Source organism: Lates calcarifer, linkage group LG14 (assembly GCF_001640805.2).
Source record: "Lates calcarifer isolate ASB-BC8 linkage group LG14, TLL_Latcal_v3, whole genome shotgun sequence".
Lineage (NCBI taxonomy): Eukaryota > Metazoa > Chordata > Actinopteri > Centropomidae > Lates > Lates calcarifer.
In genome coordinates, this window is record NC_066846.1 from 8,045,460 (window position 1) to 8,060,721 (window position 15,262).

The 15,262-nt window shown below is 40.4% G+C and overlaps 1 protein-coding gene across 1 annotated transcript; it reads right to left on the reverse strand.

Annotated features, from left to right (window-relative positions):
- Nucleotides 1-754: 754 nt before the first annotated feature.
- LOC108879995 (G-protein coupled receptor 26) lies at nt 755-10,919 on the reverse strand. The gene is made up of 3 exons (XM_018671450.2): nt 5,125-10,919; nt 4,902-5,015; nt 755-3,155 (listed from the first exon to the last, which is right to left on the reverse strand). The coding sequence occupies exons 1-3, from the start codon at nt 5,793-5,795 to the stop codon at nt 2,918-2,920; spliced, it is 1,023 nt and encodes a 340-aa protein (XP_018526966.1). The 5' UTR covers nt 5,796-10,919; the 3' UTR covers nt 755-2,917.
- Between the last annotated feature and the right edge of the window lie 4,343 nt (nt 10,920-15,262).

The window sequence follows — 15,262 nt, forward strand, 5'->3', positions numbered from 1 at the left end:
TTGGTTCCTAAAAACAATCACACGGAGCTGCTAGCATGGCTGTAGATAGTATTCATAGTATTGTAGTAGTCACTCTTCCTGGGAAAAGACAATAATACAAGAGGTGAAGTTTTAACAGTAAATTCTCCTTGGGCTTAATAATAAATATGTACAGTAACTATACTTGAACTTGTGCAATTCACTAGAGAAAATATACTTTCGAGAGTTAGTTGACACTTTTAACTTGTTCAGTCGACTCAGTTGTGTCATTTCGAACTAAAGCAGCTGTGAAGTAACTACTTTGCTATGCATACATTTTCCATTTCAGTGGTTTTAATTACCAGTTTCTCCTTTACCAGTTCCTAATGATTGGGGTTAATGAGAAAGATATGTTAATATAACCAAGGCCTGGCATCAGTAAAACCTTTAGCTGCCTTTAGGTGCTGGCAGTTGAATTAGCCACAAAAATGAAGATTCCTCCACTTAATGCTGCAAATAATTACTGTTGGTCTATTTCCATGCATCAAATTAAGCCAGAGTCATTACTGAGTCAGAATAAATCAGAATCACTAATCTGCAAATATGAACTTTGACCCGTCTCTTTAATTACACTTGGCAATAATGTTGCTGCAACAGAGATCGTTGATGTGACACCACGGTCATTTTTTATGCCACATATCATCTACATTGTAATTAGGGCCACAGGGCGGATGGATGCAAAACAATGTGATGCAAAAATAGGTAGCTGGTGATGAAAGAGGAACCAAAAGAGTAGTTTTATTTGTTAGAGAATAATAAATTTTCTTTCAAGTACACCTGTATCCATTGATTTCAGGTACAGAATATTTCCTACAATGTTTCTGTAATTTTTATCTGGTCATTTAAATGAAAGTCCTACTCTTTGACATTTAGTTAAAAGTTCAAGAGTTTTAACTGCACTGCTTGAATTAAATGTACAAGCTTGCAGATTATCTAGATTTACTGACGTTACTGTGAAAACATTAATATTTTAATAGCTTTGTAATTGACAGCTTTTATTGCACATATTCCACTAATAGCTAATCACACTGCCAAAGAACAGCAAGTGGCTCACAGGAGGAAAAATACATGTGTGTAAAATACATCCAAAGAAACTGTTTGTTTTTTTAAAATAATAAAGCAGCTATTCTGGTTAAAGTATAGAATAGCTGGAAAAGTCACATATTCAAATCTGGCACAAACACAAAACAGTGTGTTTTAAAGCACTTTGAAAGCATTCCTATGCTACATCACGTTACTCCCCCTTCATCCAGACAAAAAGTTGTTCCTGTACAGTGCAAAATATATATAACAACATCATGTAAATATCCATAGAAACATTTTTCTCCAGTCAACTGGCAAAACAAAGTACGGTTGTACAAATGCATTTCAGTTAAAAGTGGGCTATCTCTAGTACATTCAGTTACAAATGCACACTTTAGTTACAAAAAGTCTTGTGATACACTATGTTTTTCTTACTGTCAGCAAAAATCATGAAAAGACCAAAACCAACGATGAGCTCATCCTGCTCCTAACAAATGTTGTCAGCCACTACATCTGCCATTGCAGTAAATTGTCATTTTTAATTCGCTTTGTTGGTTATTGGTCCAAAAACTATTAAAAACATGTTACTTAGACGCCCTGTTACACTGGGTGACATGGTTCTTCATTGTCATGGACATGGGCACTGTAGTTTTTCAGGTCAAACCTACATATACTGCACTGCTACTATAAATATTCACTGGTGGGCCAAACCTGTATTCATCCGCAACTAAAAATAGTCCCTAAAAAATGCATTATTTACTCCTGAATGTGCAGCTTTTGCCAAAAACTACAGTGCCCACCTCTTTTAAGAAGCTATTTAGCCTTTTTCTTTTTAATGACAGTATATATCCATGGCCTGTTTTTAAACACTTTCCAGGAACAAATGGCCTTGGAGCTAGGAGCTAAAGGCAGGCAAAGGGGATTTGGGAAGTATGAAAGGCAAAGTTATACTTAATTAGTTTTTGTCTTTTCATGGCACTTGTTGACAGTAACAAAAATATCACCAGCCTTATCCTTTAATATTGTGGTGTAAATGTTATTTGCCTTTGGCTCCTGTATCTATAGTAGCTCTGAGAGATTTAGACAAAGTGCATCAATATTCAGTGACTTACATGACACTGCAAAGTAGTCTAACACGGTCAATACAGAACATGGCAATACTGTGCAGGAGCTGAGTCTCCACACCTAAGAGTACATCCATTCACTGAAGGTACATTATCCAGAAGCAGAAACAACACCGTCTCTTCTTTTCTTTCACATCCTCACTCTGCTGCCTATCGACCATCAGCTACTGTCCTTGCAGCAGAAGAAAGGTCACTACATGTGGATTTGCCAAAATCATTACAAAGTGGTTGGTACACTACAAAAGGCCACTTTATACATGTCTCTCAAAGTGAAGATGTCTCCAGCAGTGTGGTCCTTCAGTTTGAGATTAATCTGAACCCATGACTTATTCGATGAAATTGATTTGTTTGATCTGTCTGTGCTTCTGTGTGGTTTTGTGTGTTTTGCCGTTGCTGATGAATCACAGATCCCTTGTTTACCGATACCGTCTGAGGTCTCCACATCACCCCTGTCGCTCCTGTCTGTCTTCCCCTAGCCCATCTCTTCATCCTCTTCATTTCTTTGCCTGTTCATCCTCCCCCTCATTACTGTCTTTTCATTCTTCTCCACCCACTATCTTCCTTATTTTTTGCTCTCTCTTCGCCCCCCACCCACATTCTGTCCCCTCTATCTACTCTCTTTTCCCTTCCTAACAATATCCTGTCCTCCCTGTCTCCCTCGTTATTCTTTTCCTCCACCCATCTTCTCCTTCCAAAAGGCAACCTTTATTTTTGGCCCGTAGTGTGTATCTGTCATGTCGGCGCATTTGCCATTAGCTGATCCTCTGGAGACAGTAGTCATTCTCTGTGTCTAAAGAGCTGTTATGGCCAGATGAGGGGTACAGGTCACGGCGGAGCAGCCTGTTGACAACTGTAACCAGGACTTTCTTGTACTGCTGACGTAACAGGGAGTAGGCGAAGGGGTCAGACGCAGCCTTGCTGTATGTCAGGCACTTACTGATGATTCCCCAGTGGCGGTTGATGTCCACAAAAGGTAGAAGCTCAGCCAACCTGAAGGGGCGGCAGCAGAAACATGACTAAACAAAGTACATTTTAGTCAAAGGTGCCATTAAGATCTTTTTTTCCCAAATGTTTTTGTCATATGATTAGGTAAGACTGAAACTAGAGCCTTAAAAACATTAAGGAACTGTAAAATGAAAAAGTGGGACAGTTATGTGTAAAGAGGGTAATGTGATGGGGGGGGGGGGGGTTGTTTTTGAAAAAGCAGGAGAAGATCTTTTGAAATTTTTTCACCTTAGATTTCAGGTTTCTTCATCCTTGCCTTGAGCTGTACAAAGCTATCACCTGTGCCTAGCTCTTTCAAAAGCACAGCAGCTGAAATACTTGATAAATCCTATTCTATTATAACCATATTTTTTGATGTGCAAACATTACACACCAAATACACCTTTTTATGAGTAAAACAAATTGTATGGAAGACTAAAAATGCCAAACTAAAAACAAATAAAACAAAGAAATAAGGAAAAATAGGATACAGATGGTAATGTGTACTTCCTTTTTCTGTATGCATTTACTCTGTCATAATTGAATTAAAAAACATAATTTAAAGTTATTTAGTTGTTAAACTTAATCACAATACATAAGGCAAAGTGAGGAACTGGCATTCTGAATCTTCCATACAGTATACAGAGAGCATAGGTTTTTTTGTTTTGTTTTGTTTTGTTTTGTTTTTTTAAAGGATATGTATAGATCAATGTGTATCGTATTTCACTTCTTTGCTATATTTGTGTTTATGTAGGCATTTGCAATCTTCCATATTGTGTTCAACACTATTGGACATATAAGGGGAGAGGGTTTTGCAGTTTTTGAACATTTTAGTATGGATGATTGTTCAGCCCCCACTCATGCCCCAAAAATTTACATACAGCCCCTTATGTTCTGCCATTTAAGGTGATGTTATGAAACAAAAATGTAAGTGAAGCATTAGGCTCCATGGATAGTGAGAAAAACTGCACTTGTACCTTCAGTAAATGATGTGTTTAAATGTTAATTTAAAAGCAGGACAGAAAGCACATGTTCAGGAATTATCCTAATCAGATGTTTTGGTTTCAACAGTCACTCAGGCTGCTTCCAGTGGGTAGGCCTGGTCAGGAGGTTGCACCAATTACTCAGACACTTTTCTGCTGTTAAAGTGTGCTCCCTCTTCCCACCCATATGCGTGCACCACAAATGTCACACCAGCGGATCATCAGCACCACATCTGACTGACAACTGTTTCGTGAACCCCTGAAGCATCGCCTCTTTTCTCTGGGATCCACTTTTTGTTCTCTGTATTGTATCTATTGTCCCACTCTGTTTTATGTGTATTTCAGTGGAAGCAGCATGATAGGACACCTGTTTCCAGTGCAGTATAGGGAACTAATGAGCTGTCATGGTTCAGAGAAATGATAATAATTCAATGTATCAGGTAAAAATAAGCAGCGTGGTGTTAGGTAAGGACATACTCTAATGCGATGTGTTGTTCAGGTGTTGGATTGTCCTCTAATCTGATCTATTGTTGTGGCAGATCTGTGTCTTTTAGATCTCTGCAGTAAAACACAACAAAGCTAATGAGTCTGGAAGCAGAGATGAGATTATTTACTCATTATATTCAGACTAAACATGATTTAATCTAATTATTCACATGGTAATTGCTCAAGCTGTGTTATTATAAGCAAGGTCATTCATTTTTGAAGGCTTGCACAGAAGTTTTGCAGTAAATTAAATGATTTATTGGTTGCTATCAATTTGACTTACCTTGTAATTACATAAGGAGCAAAGCAGATGATGAATGAGCCGATGAAGATGCTGATCTTCTTGGTGGCTCTTTGCTTTCTCCTCTTTTGTTCGGCTAAACATCTCTGTTTCACGCTGAAAACAGCAAAGGACGTTTAGGCTTTTGCCAAACAGTGACAAAACTATACACAGTAACTGTAAAAGCTGCATGTTTTAAAATGAGGAATACATTAGGGTGAAGTACCTTGGGTGAATGTCGACCAGCAGGAAAAGAGTCTGCATGGTGATTATGTCAATCCTCTTGCAGTGAAACCTGGCGACTTTCAGCACCTTCAAGTAGGTGAAACACAAGATGAGCAGGGAGAGCATGAAACTCGTGGCGTGGAAAACGACAGTGAAGACTGTAAACTTAATCCTGTCGCTGCCTTCCTCGCTCGGCTGCAAGGTGCAGGACGCGTAAACGTCGCTGTAGTCGACCCAGGAGAAGAGCAGCGCCGTCAGGGAGAAGGTGAAGGAGTGGAGCCAGGAGTAGCACACCATGATCAGTGCGTCCTTGTAGCGCATTTTAGTGGAGTAACTGAGCGGGAAGACCACCGCTATCCACCGGTCTATGCTGAGGGCTGCCATGCTCAACATGGTGTTCGCGGTCAGAAAAGTCTCCAGAAAGCTCACCGTGTGGCAAACGCAATCCCCGAAAGGCTGCTGGTTCCTGATAATCCCCACCAAAGTGGCCGGCATGTTCAGAACAGTGATGAGTATGTTGCAGAAGGACAAGTTCATGGTGAAAACACCGGGCACCTGTCGGCGTATCTCGGTGCTGTGGACGAAACATAGCAGCACCAACAAGTTTGACAGCAGCGAGACAACCGCGACCACGACGATGAACAAAGCGAAAATGATTTCAGCAAAGTCCATGTCTTACTCCGGAAAGTCCGCTGTCGGGTTACCTGCGCCTGTTGTCGATGGTGAACGCTTGAAATCAACCATGGTCACCCGTCGCTCATCTCTCCAGCGAATTAATCTCAATTTAAATCCTCGTGTGTCCGCGCGCGCAGCCGTCCTGTCCAACTTCCCACGAGCGCTGTCCAGCGTGCTGAACCCAAGCAGCAGCAGCAGCAGTCGCCAACACCACCACCATCATCTCTCTCTCCCTCCTCCTCCTCCTCCTCCCTCTCAAAGTTACCGATTATTTCCCCATTAACATCCGTCAAGAGCGGGAGTAAAGCTTCGCGAGGTGGAGCAGGGTGTGTGTCTCTCAGCAGCTGCGACCGTTTAAACAGCAGGCAGATACAGGTCTGGCAGGGGGGGGACTGAGGAGGACCAGGGTGGAAAGCAGCATGCCTATTGAAATAATCTTTTCTTTTTTTACGTATCACGTGAAGAAGTCACACACCCAGTGACATGGGAACAACTTGTCCTCTCAAAACACCCAAAGTCACACCTCACTCCCCCCACACTGGAGATTTCCCCTTTCTTTATGTGTTATTTGCTCTTTCTTTGCGCAAAAACCTGTGCGCAAATACAAATCAATCAATCACCCCCCGGCTTTAAGTTATTCATCTGCGAGTTTCTCGTGTCGCCCGCATTGATCACGCTTTGCTCAAATCAATGCGGATCTGGAGGCAAAGGGCGCAGGAGAAATCCAGGGATGTGCTCCCGGATAATTGGAGACGCGTCTGCGGCGTCCAGTGGCCAAATGGCACCAGGTGCACACGCGCGCGCCAGAGAGGCACGGGGGCAAATAGATCCCTTTCCTGAAATGAATTATTTATAGGCCTGTGGCTACTGTAGATTCAGTGTGTAGTATTATAATCTGTGTCTGGTATGCAAAAATATACAACAGGGCTACTGTTTACAAGAGAATGTTAATGATGGTGGAATATGACCTTTCTTTTTCTTTGGTAAATATGATTCTGTGCTCAAGAATGTATCTGAATTACAGTTGCAGATATATGAGTTTATTACACCTTTGTACACTGGAGATATATATAAAAAATAACAGAAAAGTTGAGTTAATTTTGTAATGAATTTTGTTGAGCGCCACTCTGACATGTCATCCTGCACCAGCAGTGGTAGATGTAGCTGAATTTATATAGCTTTTTTTAAACAGCTGAACCACTGTTTTAGTGTCAAATTTAGTGGAAATATCTAACACCGGTCATTTGTATTATTTGTTGGCAGCAGACACACCAGCTATATTTCACATGTTCTCCAGAAGTGGACAATAAGGAAAACCTCCTTTTCATTTTCTACATAAAAGACAGGCAGCCCATTTTTACAGAATAATTAATTACATCTCAGGGTACCACATCCATTATAAAGTATTTATAAGCTGTAACTAACAGGTTTATTATGATTAATAATTGCTTAATCAAAGCTTTATTGGTCAGAGGAAATTTCTGGGTTGTGGAAAAGCTCTTTGGCTAGAGTTCCTCCCTTCTTTTTATGTGGTAATAATGCAGGTATAAATGTTATTAATTCATGAATAAATACTAAAGAAAAAAACATTAAAGATAATGGGTTTGTCACTTCCTAATAAGCCTCAAGTTAGAGGATATATGTCGTACCAAGTCATTAATAAATGGTCACAAGAAGTCTGATGATCCACTGCTACTAACTTGGCAACCCTGATCTATAAAGTAGTAAATTATTTATTAACTTCTAATAAATTCAGCTGGTAAACCCTGTAGAAAAGGGGGTAAACACACACACACACTATGTAAAACATGTAAAATTTGTTCATGTTAATGGTCTCTCTCTGATCCATAAGCATTAGTAATGATTTACTAACCATCAATAAAGCAACAGCTTAAACAGTAAACGTGATCCCTGTTAGAAGAAAGAATAAATTAGTAAACACTAGTTATTAACCCTCTGTAAAGGTGGATTCTGCTGTGTTTATAATGTTTAACCATTTCCTCATGCTTCCTTGAGGAGTCAGTGTAGAATAAAGAAGAGTCTCAAAAACACATCAGCTCCAGGAAATGATAACCTTCACTGTTGCGTTAATTCATGGCATAAAACACTGAGAGTTAAAATGGTACCCAGTCCAAATTGGAGTAACATACTGTAGCAACAGAAACAGAAGTGCACTTCAGAAACGTTAGCGCTCGTCACTGAGTCATGCCCAGTTCTGGAGAAGCTTGTGTAGACAGTGACTCACTGGGGTCAGACGCAGCCTGCAGGGGTTTTGTATATCTTTTTTCATTTTCATTCGCTTCATACTCCCACTTGTTATGAGGCTTGCACTGGGCTTGTGCCTGAATCCCCATCCCCTCCAATTAAGTGTACTGTTTTATTTATTTGAGAGTGATACACTGTCAGAGAATTCACTTTACTCTGAGCCAGCCGCATCGCTTGTAGCCATCATACAGAAGTCGAGTATTTAAAGTGAATAGGTGAGTCATCATTGAATGTAGTTGAGGGAAACCCTGAGGCGAACTATCAGTGCAGTGACCGTCTCTTAAAAGCATCGCCATCACAGCCGCTGATGAAAGCCTTTTTTATGTACAGTATTCCAGCTGTAATGAAGCTACTACAGCACCGAGGGTGCCAGTGTGTTTCTTGGTGCGCAGGAGTCAGAAAGTCAGAGAGACAAAGCAGCGATGGGTGATGTCAGTACCCTACAATACCAGTGATCAAATGCCTGGGAGAAAGCTACAGCTGGGCTCCTGGGGGAAAAGTGCAAAGCTATTTATAGGCTTGATGGGGTGTCACCTCCAATATAACTCTCAGCACCGGTGTATTACCTAACCGAGGTATCAGAGCGAAGCACAGAACACAGCTTTACAGCCACAAATGAGATCGCTTTGAGAGGATGCTTTTATGTGTTAAGTAATCAGCTAGTGCAGTTTTTTGGTATCCTCCAAAATGCCCCAAGGGCCTGTGGCAATTTAACAAATTAATTCAATCACGAGAAAATATTCACTGATTACCAACCACTGCTCACACAGTCACAAAGGCTGTTTTTGTCCCCACGTCCAACCATAAACTGACGCTAGTTTATAATGTGACAAAAGCAGGGAGGGGAAAGACGCTGGTCTCCGGCTCTGAGTTTGGGAAAAATGCAACAAATTACATTTGATTACGAGTCAGAGTCGACAGTACAGACAGACAGACAGACAGACAGACAGACAGACAGACAGGGGAGTCGACATTTAGGTTCAATTAGGATTAAATGCTCTTGATGCAACTGTAAGATGCCCCCGCCAATTCACGCTAAGGCTGCAACTTATAGTTTGGTTCATGTGCTAATTGTCTACTTCATGCAGTGTCAGAAAATGGTGACAAACAGCCCATCACTGGAGATTTCCTGGAGGTAAATATGACATATTAAACTGGCATTTTGTGTCAGAGCAACAGTCCACAACACAAAGATGTTCAATTTACAATGCTAATCCTCACATTTCAGAAGCTGCAATCAGCAAATGTTTGGCATTTTTGCTTGGTAAATGGTTTAAATGACTAATACATGTCACAGAGAACAGCTCTCAGCCTGTGGGTCAGTCAAAGAGCCTGTCAGTTCATCTATACTGCTGAAATGATAAGTAAACAAGACCACTGTGCAGCCATGCTAGCAACCCTGTGAGGTCAGATAGGCACAGCAATACTTTGAGCTAAAGGCTAACACCAGCATACAATGACAGTGCTAGCTAGCATGCTAAAGCTACATCATACAGTAGTTATGCTAACAGAGTAAATGAAAACCATGACCTGTTAGTGGTATCAGCATGCAGACATGGTGTAAATGAGGTGTAATGTTTACAGCATTCATCTTCTTAGCTTAGCATCTTTGCCCATTAACATGCTAACTAGCACAAAATGAAGTACAGCTGAGGCTGTGGAGGATGTCGTTAGTTTTGCAGTTATTGAGTCACAAACCAAATATTGGTTTTGATTTTTCTTGCCTCCCCATGTGTGGTTCTGACCTCGTCTTGACCATCGTCTAGTTTAGTTTCAGCTTCTCAAATGAGGATTTTCTGTGTTGCTGACCAACAAAATGAGCATTGTGAAGATGTCTCGTACCCTGAGAAGTTGTGAGATTTTTAAAAAATAATTTCTGATATTTTATGGACAAAACAAGCAATTGATTGATTGTGGAAAATACTCAACAGATGAATCAAGAGTGAAAGGAATCAGTTACAGCTCTGCAGATCTAATTATAAATGGAAAAACAGGCTCATATCATACACTTCAGATTATTATGTACGGTAGACGCATGTTATTGTCAAATCTAAATTAGACTGTGAGCAGTGTTCAGTGCACAAACAGAGCAACACAATGAATGTGGTGTTTTTGCAGGGAGAGGAAGACTGGAGCAGAGCACACTGAGAGCAAAATGGATCTTTGTGGGCACCTCACAACCTCAGCCTCATAACAAAGACTGCTCTGAAAGCTTTCAACTTTTCATTCTAACCAGTGATCTTATGTAACTGTGCCTGACCTTCACGCAAACCAACATCCTGATCACCTTTAGGCAGCAAGAGAAGTGCCTTAGATGTTGAGGGGAAAAAAAGAAAGAAAAAAAAAGTGTGATCTCAGCACAGCACATGAAATCCCCCCGCGGCTGTCCAGGTACCTGGGATGTCACTTGGAGCTCGTACCTGTGCTGCGCCTTTTGAAATTCACTGCTGTTACAGTGTCCTGGGGGCACAGAGTAATGCCTGAGTCCAGGGGGGAGCAGAGGAGGATCTCAGGTCATGCATTAGGTAACTCCGTGGTCGGTATGTCTTGCCTGAGAATCACAGCACAGCATACAGTAGTGGGTAACACAATGCCTTTGGACAGCTTCATGGAATAAATCTCAAGCAGCGAACAGATCCTCACTACTTTATATTATGCCTTTCAGCCACTGAAAGATAATTAACTTGTTGTTCTGACTGTTTTAGTACATTAAAGGATGAGCCTTATTTTTCCATGTGTTTGGGTGCAAATTATTTAGAGGGACAGAAAATCAGAGCAGTGTACTTGGTCATGACGAACAGCTGCTGAAATGTAATCTAACTGGGCAACTGTCCACATCAAGTTCACTTAAGTGCTTGTTTTTGCCACTTACAGGCTTAAACTGTTATAATCAGTGTCTTTCATCATTATGGATATGATTCCTACAGATATAGACCTTTTTTATTAACGATATAATATCACTGTGTATCGCTACTAGACTACATTGACAAATTTTTAGCTGAGCAGAACACAAGAGCTGCCTCAACTGGTCAGTCATTTTGTGGTACTTTTACTTATATAACACAAACTAACTAACTGATGGAGGCAGCAGTACTCCAGCAGCTCCTGTGTTCTATGTGGTAAAATTGCTGTTTGCTGTTTCAATGGAGTCTGGTAGCGATATATTGCACTGTTTTGGGTTAAACAAAAGGGATCGTACTTTTAAATAAAAAGGTCTATCTCTGTAGGAATCCTATCCATGATATTGTCGGACAGTTACAGTAACAATCCAAGCCTGTCAGTGGCAAAACAAACACTCAAGTGGACGTACTTTTACATGGACAAATACCCAGCTGGATTACATCACCAGTTCTATCCTTTTCATTCTTGGCTGTTGCACGTACTTGAACGCACCACTAATAAAGTACAATTTTTCAGTACAGTTCCTGTTTGCAACTGCATTGCAATGTGAACTTTACCAAATCAATAAAAGTGACTGGATTGTCTATTTTAAGCAAGCTTCTGTCCTCTGCAAGTTTATTTTCATATCTTATTGAAACCACTTGCTGCCTAGAAAGTAGGTTATGAATTTAAAAGCCATTTGTAATGCTTTGGAAAATATACTAAAACATGCAAAAACCACAAGTATGGTTCCAATTCAGCCAACACTTCATCAGCCTGTCTCTCTGCTCGGTCGCCTCCAGGTGTGCATATAAATAGCTCAGACTGCAGTTTTACAGCAAGCATGAGATCAATACAGTGTGGTTACTTGACCTTTGATCTCTTTATTTCACACAGTTAAATCATGTTCCATCACACCAAAGAAAACTATACACTGTCTAAACAATAGCTTGTGTATTTGAGGGGCCTGATATGTCTGACAAACCACATATAACGATCCTCATAAATCAGATTGTAGCCTAAGGTTCTACTTCTCGATTGCTCTTTCTAAAATGTGGAAGAGGTGATCAGGTATTTGCGATCAGCACATTTCACATGTGCAATTCAGGCTGACTGTGCATCATTCAAATGAGGTCAGAGGTCATTAACCTTTTAAAGGCTGCTGTGCTCAGATTCATACTCCAGTGATCCATCATGTACAGATCAATATTTGATCTTAAGGTTAGAAATTCTTAATTTAAAAAACAAACAAACAAAAAAAAACAGTAACTCATCTGTTGTACAAAGAAATCCACCTGAAGTAATGTACCATGACTCTCACCTATAGGCATCATAACACGAGATCATCTCCTGCATACTGTATGAGATACATGTTGTTCTTCACTTTGTATTTATTGCCAGTGTATTTTAACCTCACCGGCGCTGGGAGGAAGCCAGCGAGGATAAAACAGACGTGGGCCTGTTGTGAATGACAGCTTAGGATTTTGTTTACGGGGTTAGTAGTGCTGTGACAGATGGGCCTCCTCCACACTTCTCAGTGTGTGACAACATACCTGAAGAACCACACAGAAACAAATGCGTCTGTTGATTTTCTCTGTTATGACCTGTGATAACAGCCAATGGCATTTAAAGAGTTTGTTATATTGTATGTTTTACATTTAGAAAAGACTGAGAAGTGGAAATAAGACATCAAAACCAAATGATTTTGATTCATATTGAAGGAAATTAATTATCATGTTGTCTTGACAACTATCCATCATTATTCCTCCATAGCCTTTGTCCTTCCTTAATTTTGGTGCAGATCTGGTTAAAAATATGACAAATAAATCATTTAAGTTATCCACTATTACCTTTTTTTCCCTTTTATTTTTCTAACATAAGAGCTAGGTAGAAGTGTACGATTGTTGGCCTTGCCGCAGGTATGCACTCTACTCAGTGCCATTCTAGTTATTAAGTTTTTTTAAATGATCCCATAGACATCCAGCGAATTTATATCTCAGCTCACAAACTCCACTTCTATATAAAAATGCTCAGTTTTGCTCACTGATCTTATTATGACACTGTTGTGCTATTATAAGTTATATCATGCATTAAAGTCTACAGAGGAAGTTAGCATCTGTGCACAGTAAAAACTCCATTCAAACTTTAAAATGCTCTCTATTATACACGGATCTACTGTAGTTAAACTTTTTATGATGATACATATAGGCTACAAGTTATCATGAGTTACATAATGCTTTAAAGTCTATGCAGGCCCATTCACTCCCACTGTATTCATAAGACTGCACCTGTAAAGAGTGTGAAACTCCGACTTTAAAATGCTCACTACTGTAAACTGAACTCCACATAAGCTGATTTTGAGGACATATACAGCTTATCAAGGATATATTGCTAAAAGCCTCAGCTGATACATTAAAGTCACTGAGTGATTTTCTTTGTGAATTGCTTCTATCTTTTTTCCTGTGTTGCCTTATGTGACTGATTAACTGATGTTGATTCAATCACAGCCTCATTCTGTTCATGCTAAAATGGGCAGTTCATGTCCTTAAGTCCACATAAATATACCTAGTATGAAAAAAAAAAATCAACTCGCAACAAAAGCCACCCGTGTATCATTGTGTTTTCCCAGCCATCTGATATGATATGTTATTGAAAATTGAAGCTCAGCACTGCTGGTTGGCAAACAAAAGGTGCATGAAATAGCTTTCATGAGTACTGTGCAGCTGCCACAGGTAGAGCAGGAAGACTTGTGATGAGTCATGTTCCCATAGCAACATCTCAGTCGGAGAAGTTATCGCACCATCTCTGGCAGCACATGCTCTCGATGTGGATGTAAATATCACTTACACGGGGGTTGTTATTGTCATCCAAGGAGATTATGAAGCCTCTATTATCAGCTGCTTTTTTAGATCACACATTAAAAGAGGTGTGTGAAAACTGTACGGTATCTACGCAACGAGATGGATTTTTCAAAAGCATTATGAGGCTTAAATGCTGGTCATGACACATGTGCACAATCACTAACTGGCAGTGAAATTTCTCATGGTGGTAAGTGAATGGTCTCTCCCTCCCTCAGAAAGCCCCCTGGTTTTATCGAACCCGAGCAAACAGGATGGTTTGGTCCGCTGCAGGTGTCCAAAGCTCTGTCAAACCCTCTGCTTTGTTCACAATGAGCCCTCTTTTATCTGGAGACCTAAAGGAGTGGACAGGGAGATAGCAGGGGTGAGGAAGAAGCATAAATAGATTGCTTTGACCCAATGAGGACAGACCACATAAAGCCACATTTGAAAGGACTCCTTTAGTGTTTTATTAATGACCCAGTAGGGCCTGCCTATTTATTGATTTCTTCATCAATCCTTTCATACAGTCAAAGACCTTCTTTATGACGCTTTGAAATATATTACACAGGCTTCCTGGATGCCTTTGCAAAAGACACAGGGAAGAATAGTACAAGAGTTCAGCATTGTATCAAACTGCTGACTACGGTATTTGAACTGGATTTAAAGAGCATTCCTTTGATTTGGACCACAGGGTCACAGTCACATTGTTACTGCAGAGGGTTCATGGCCAGAGAGTCAGAGCGTCCAGCGGGCAAACAAACCAAAGAAAACTGTCTTTCTTGGCAGCGGTTGCTCTTGCAGAGAGAGAAGAGCAGGAGCAGACTGTAACCTGAGTCTGAGTGGAACAGATTGACAGTGAGCCACTAAGCACATCGAGCAGACACACTGCATTCATTATCATTAGACGACAGGAGCGCTTTGAAGCCAGCCGAGGCTCCAGTGGGCAGCCAGAGCAGGACAGCAGGCACGTGACGGAGCATTATGGCTTCTGCAGCAAACTATGAAAAGAGCCTCATAAAACGTGCAGGCACACTGAAGAAGAAAACGCTACTTAACAAGCCTTTTAGAGCGAGGCCATGATGAACAGCCCAGCCTTTCAGAAACAATGATGTGCAGACATCACAGCTGCTTTAAGATGTATGTCCTGTAGCACTAAATATTTAAGGCTTCACTCTTCACACTGTCACAGCACACAACAAGAGTAAAACTAAAAGTATTTTATCTAAAATTATGTAAGAGGAAGTTGTTGTAAGAGTATACGTTAGGAGAATAATTTAAGTAAAAGACAAGTGCGGTAAAAAAAAAATACATATATAATTTAAACTAAAATAGTTACCAAACTAACCCCATCTAAAGAAAAGAAAAACAATTTGATCTTTGAGCTTGAAAGTTTATTCCTGACCTTGGAGACAATAATACGACAAAAAAAATCTTACCTCAAGTTCCACTTACTAGCTTTTCCTGGGGCTTTGAACCACA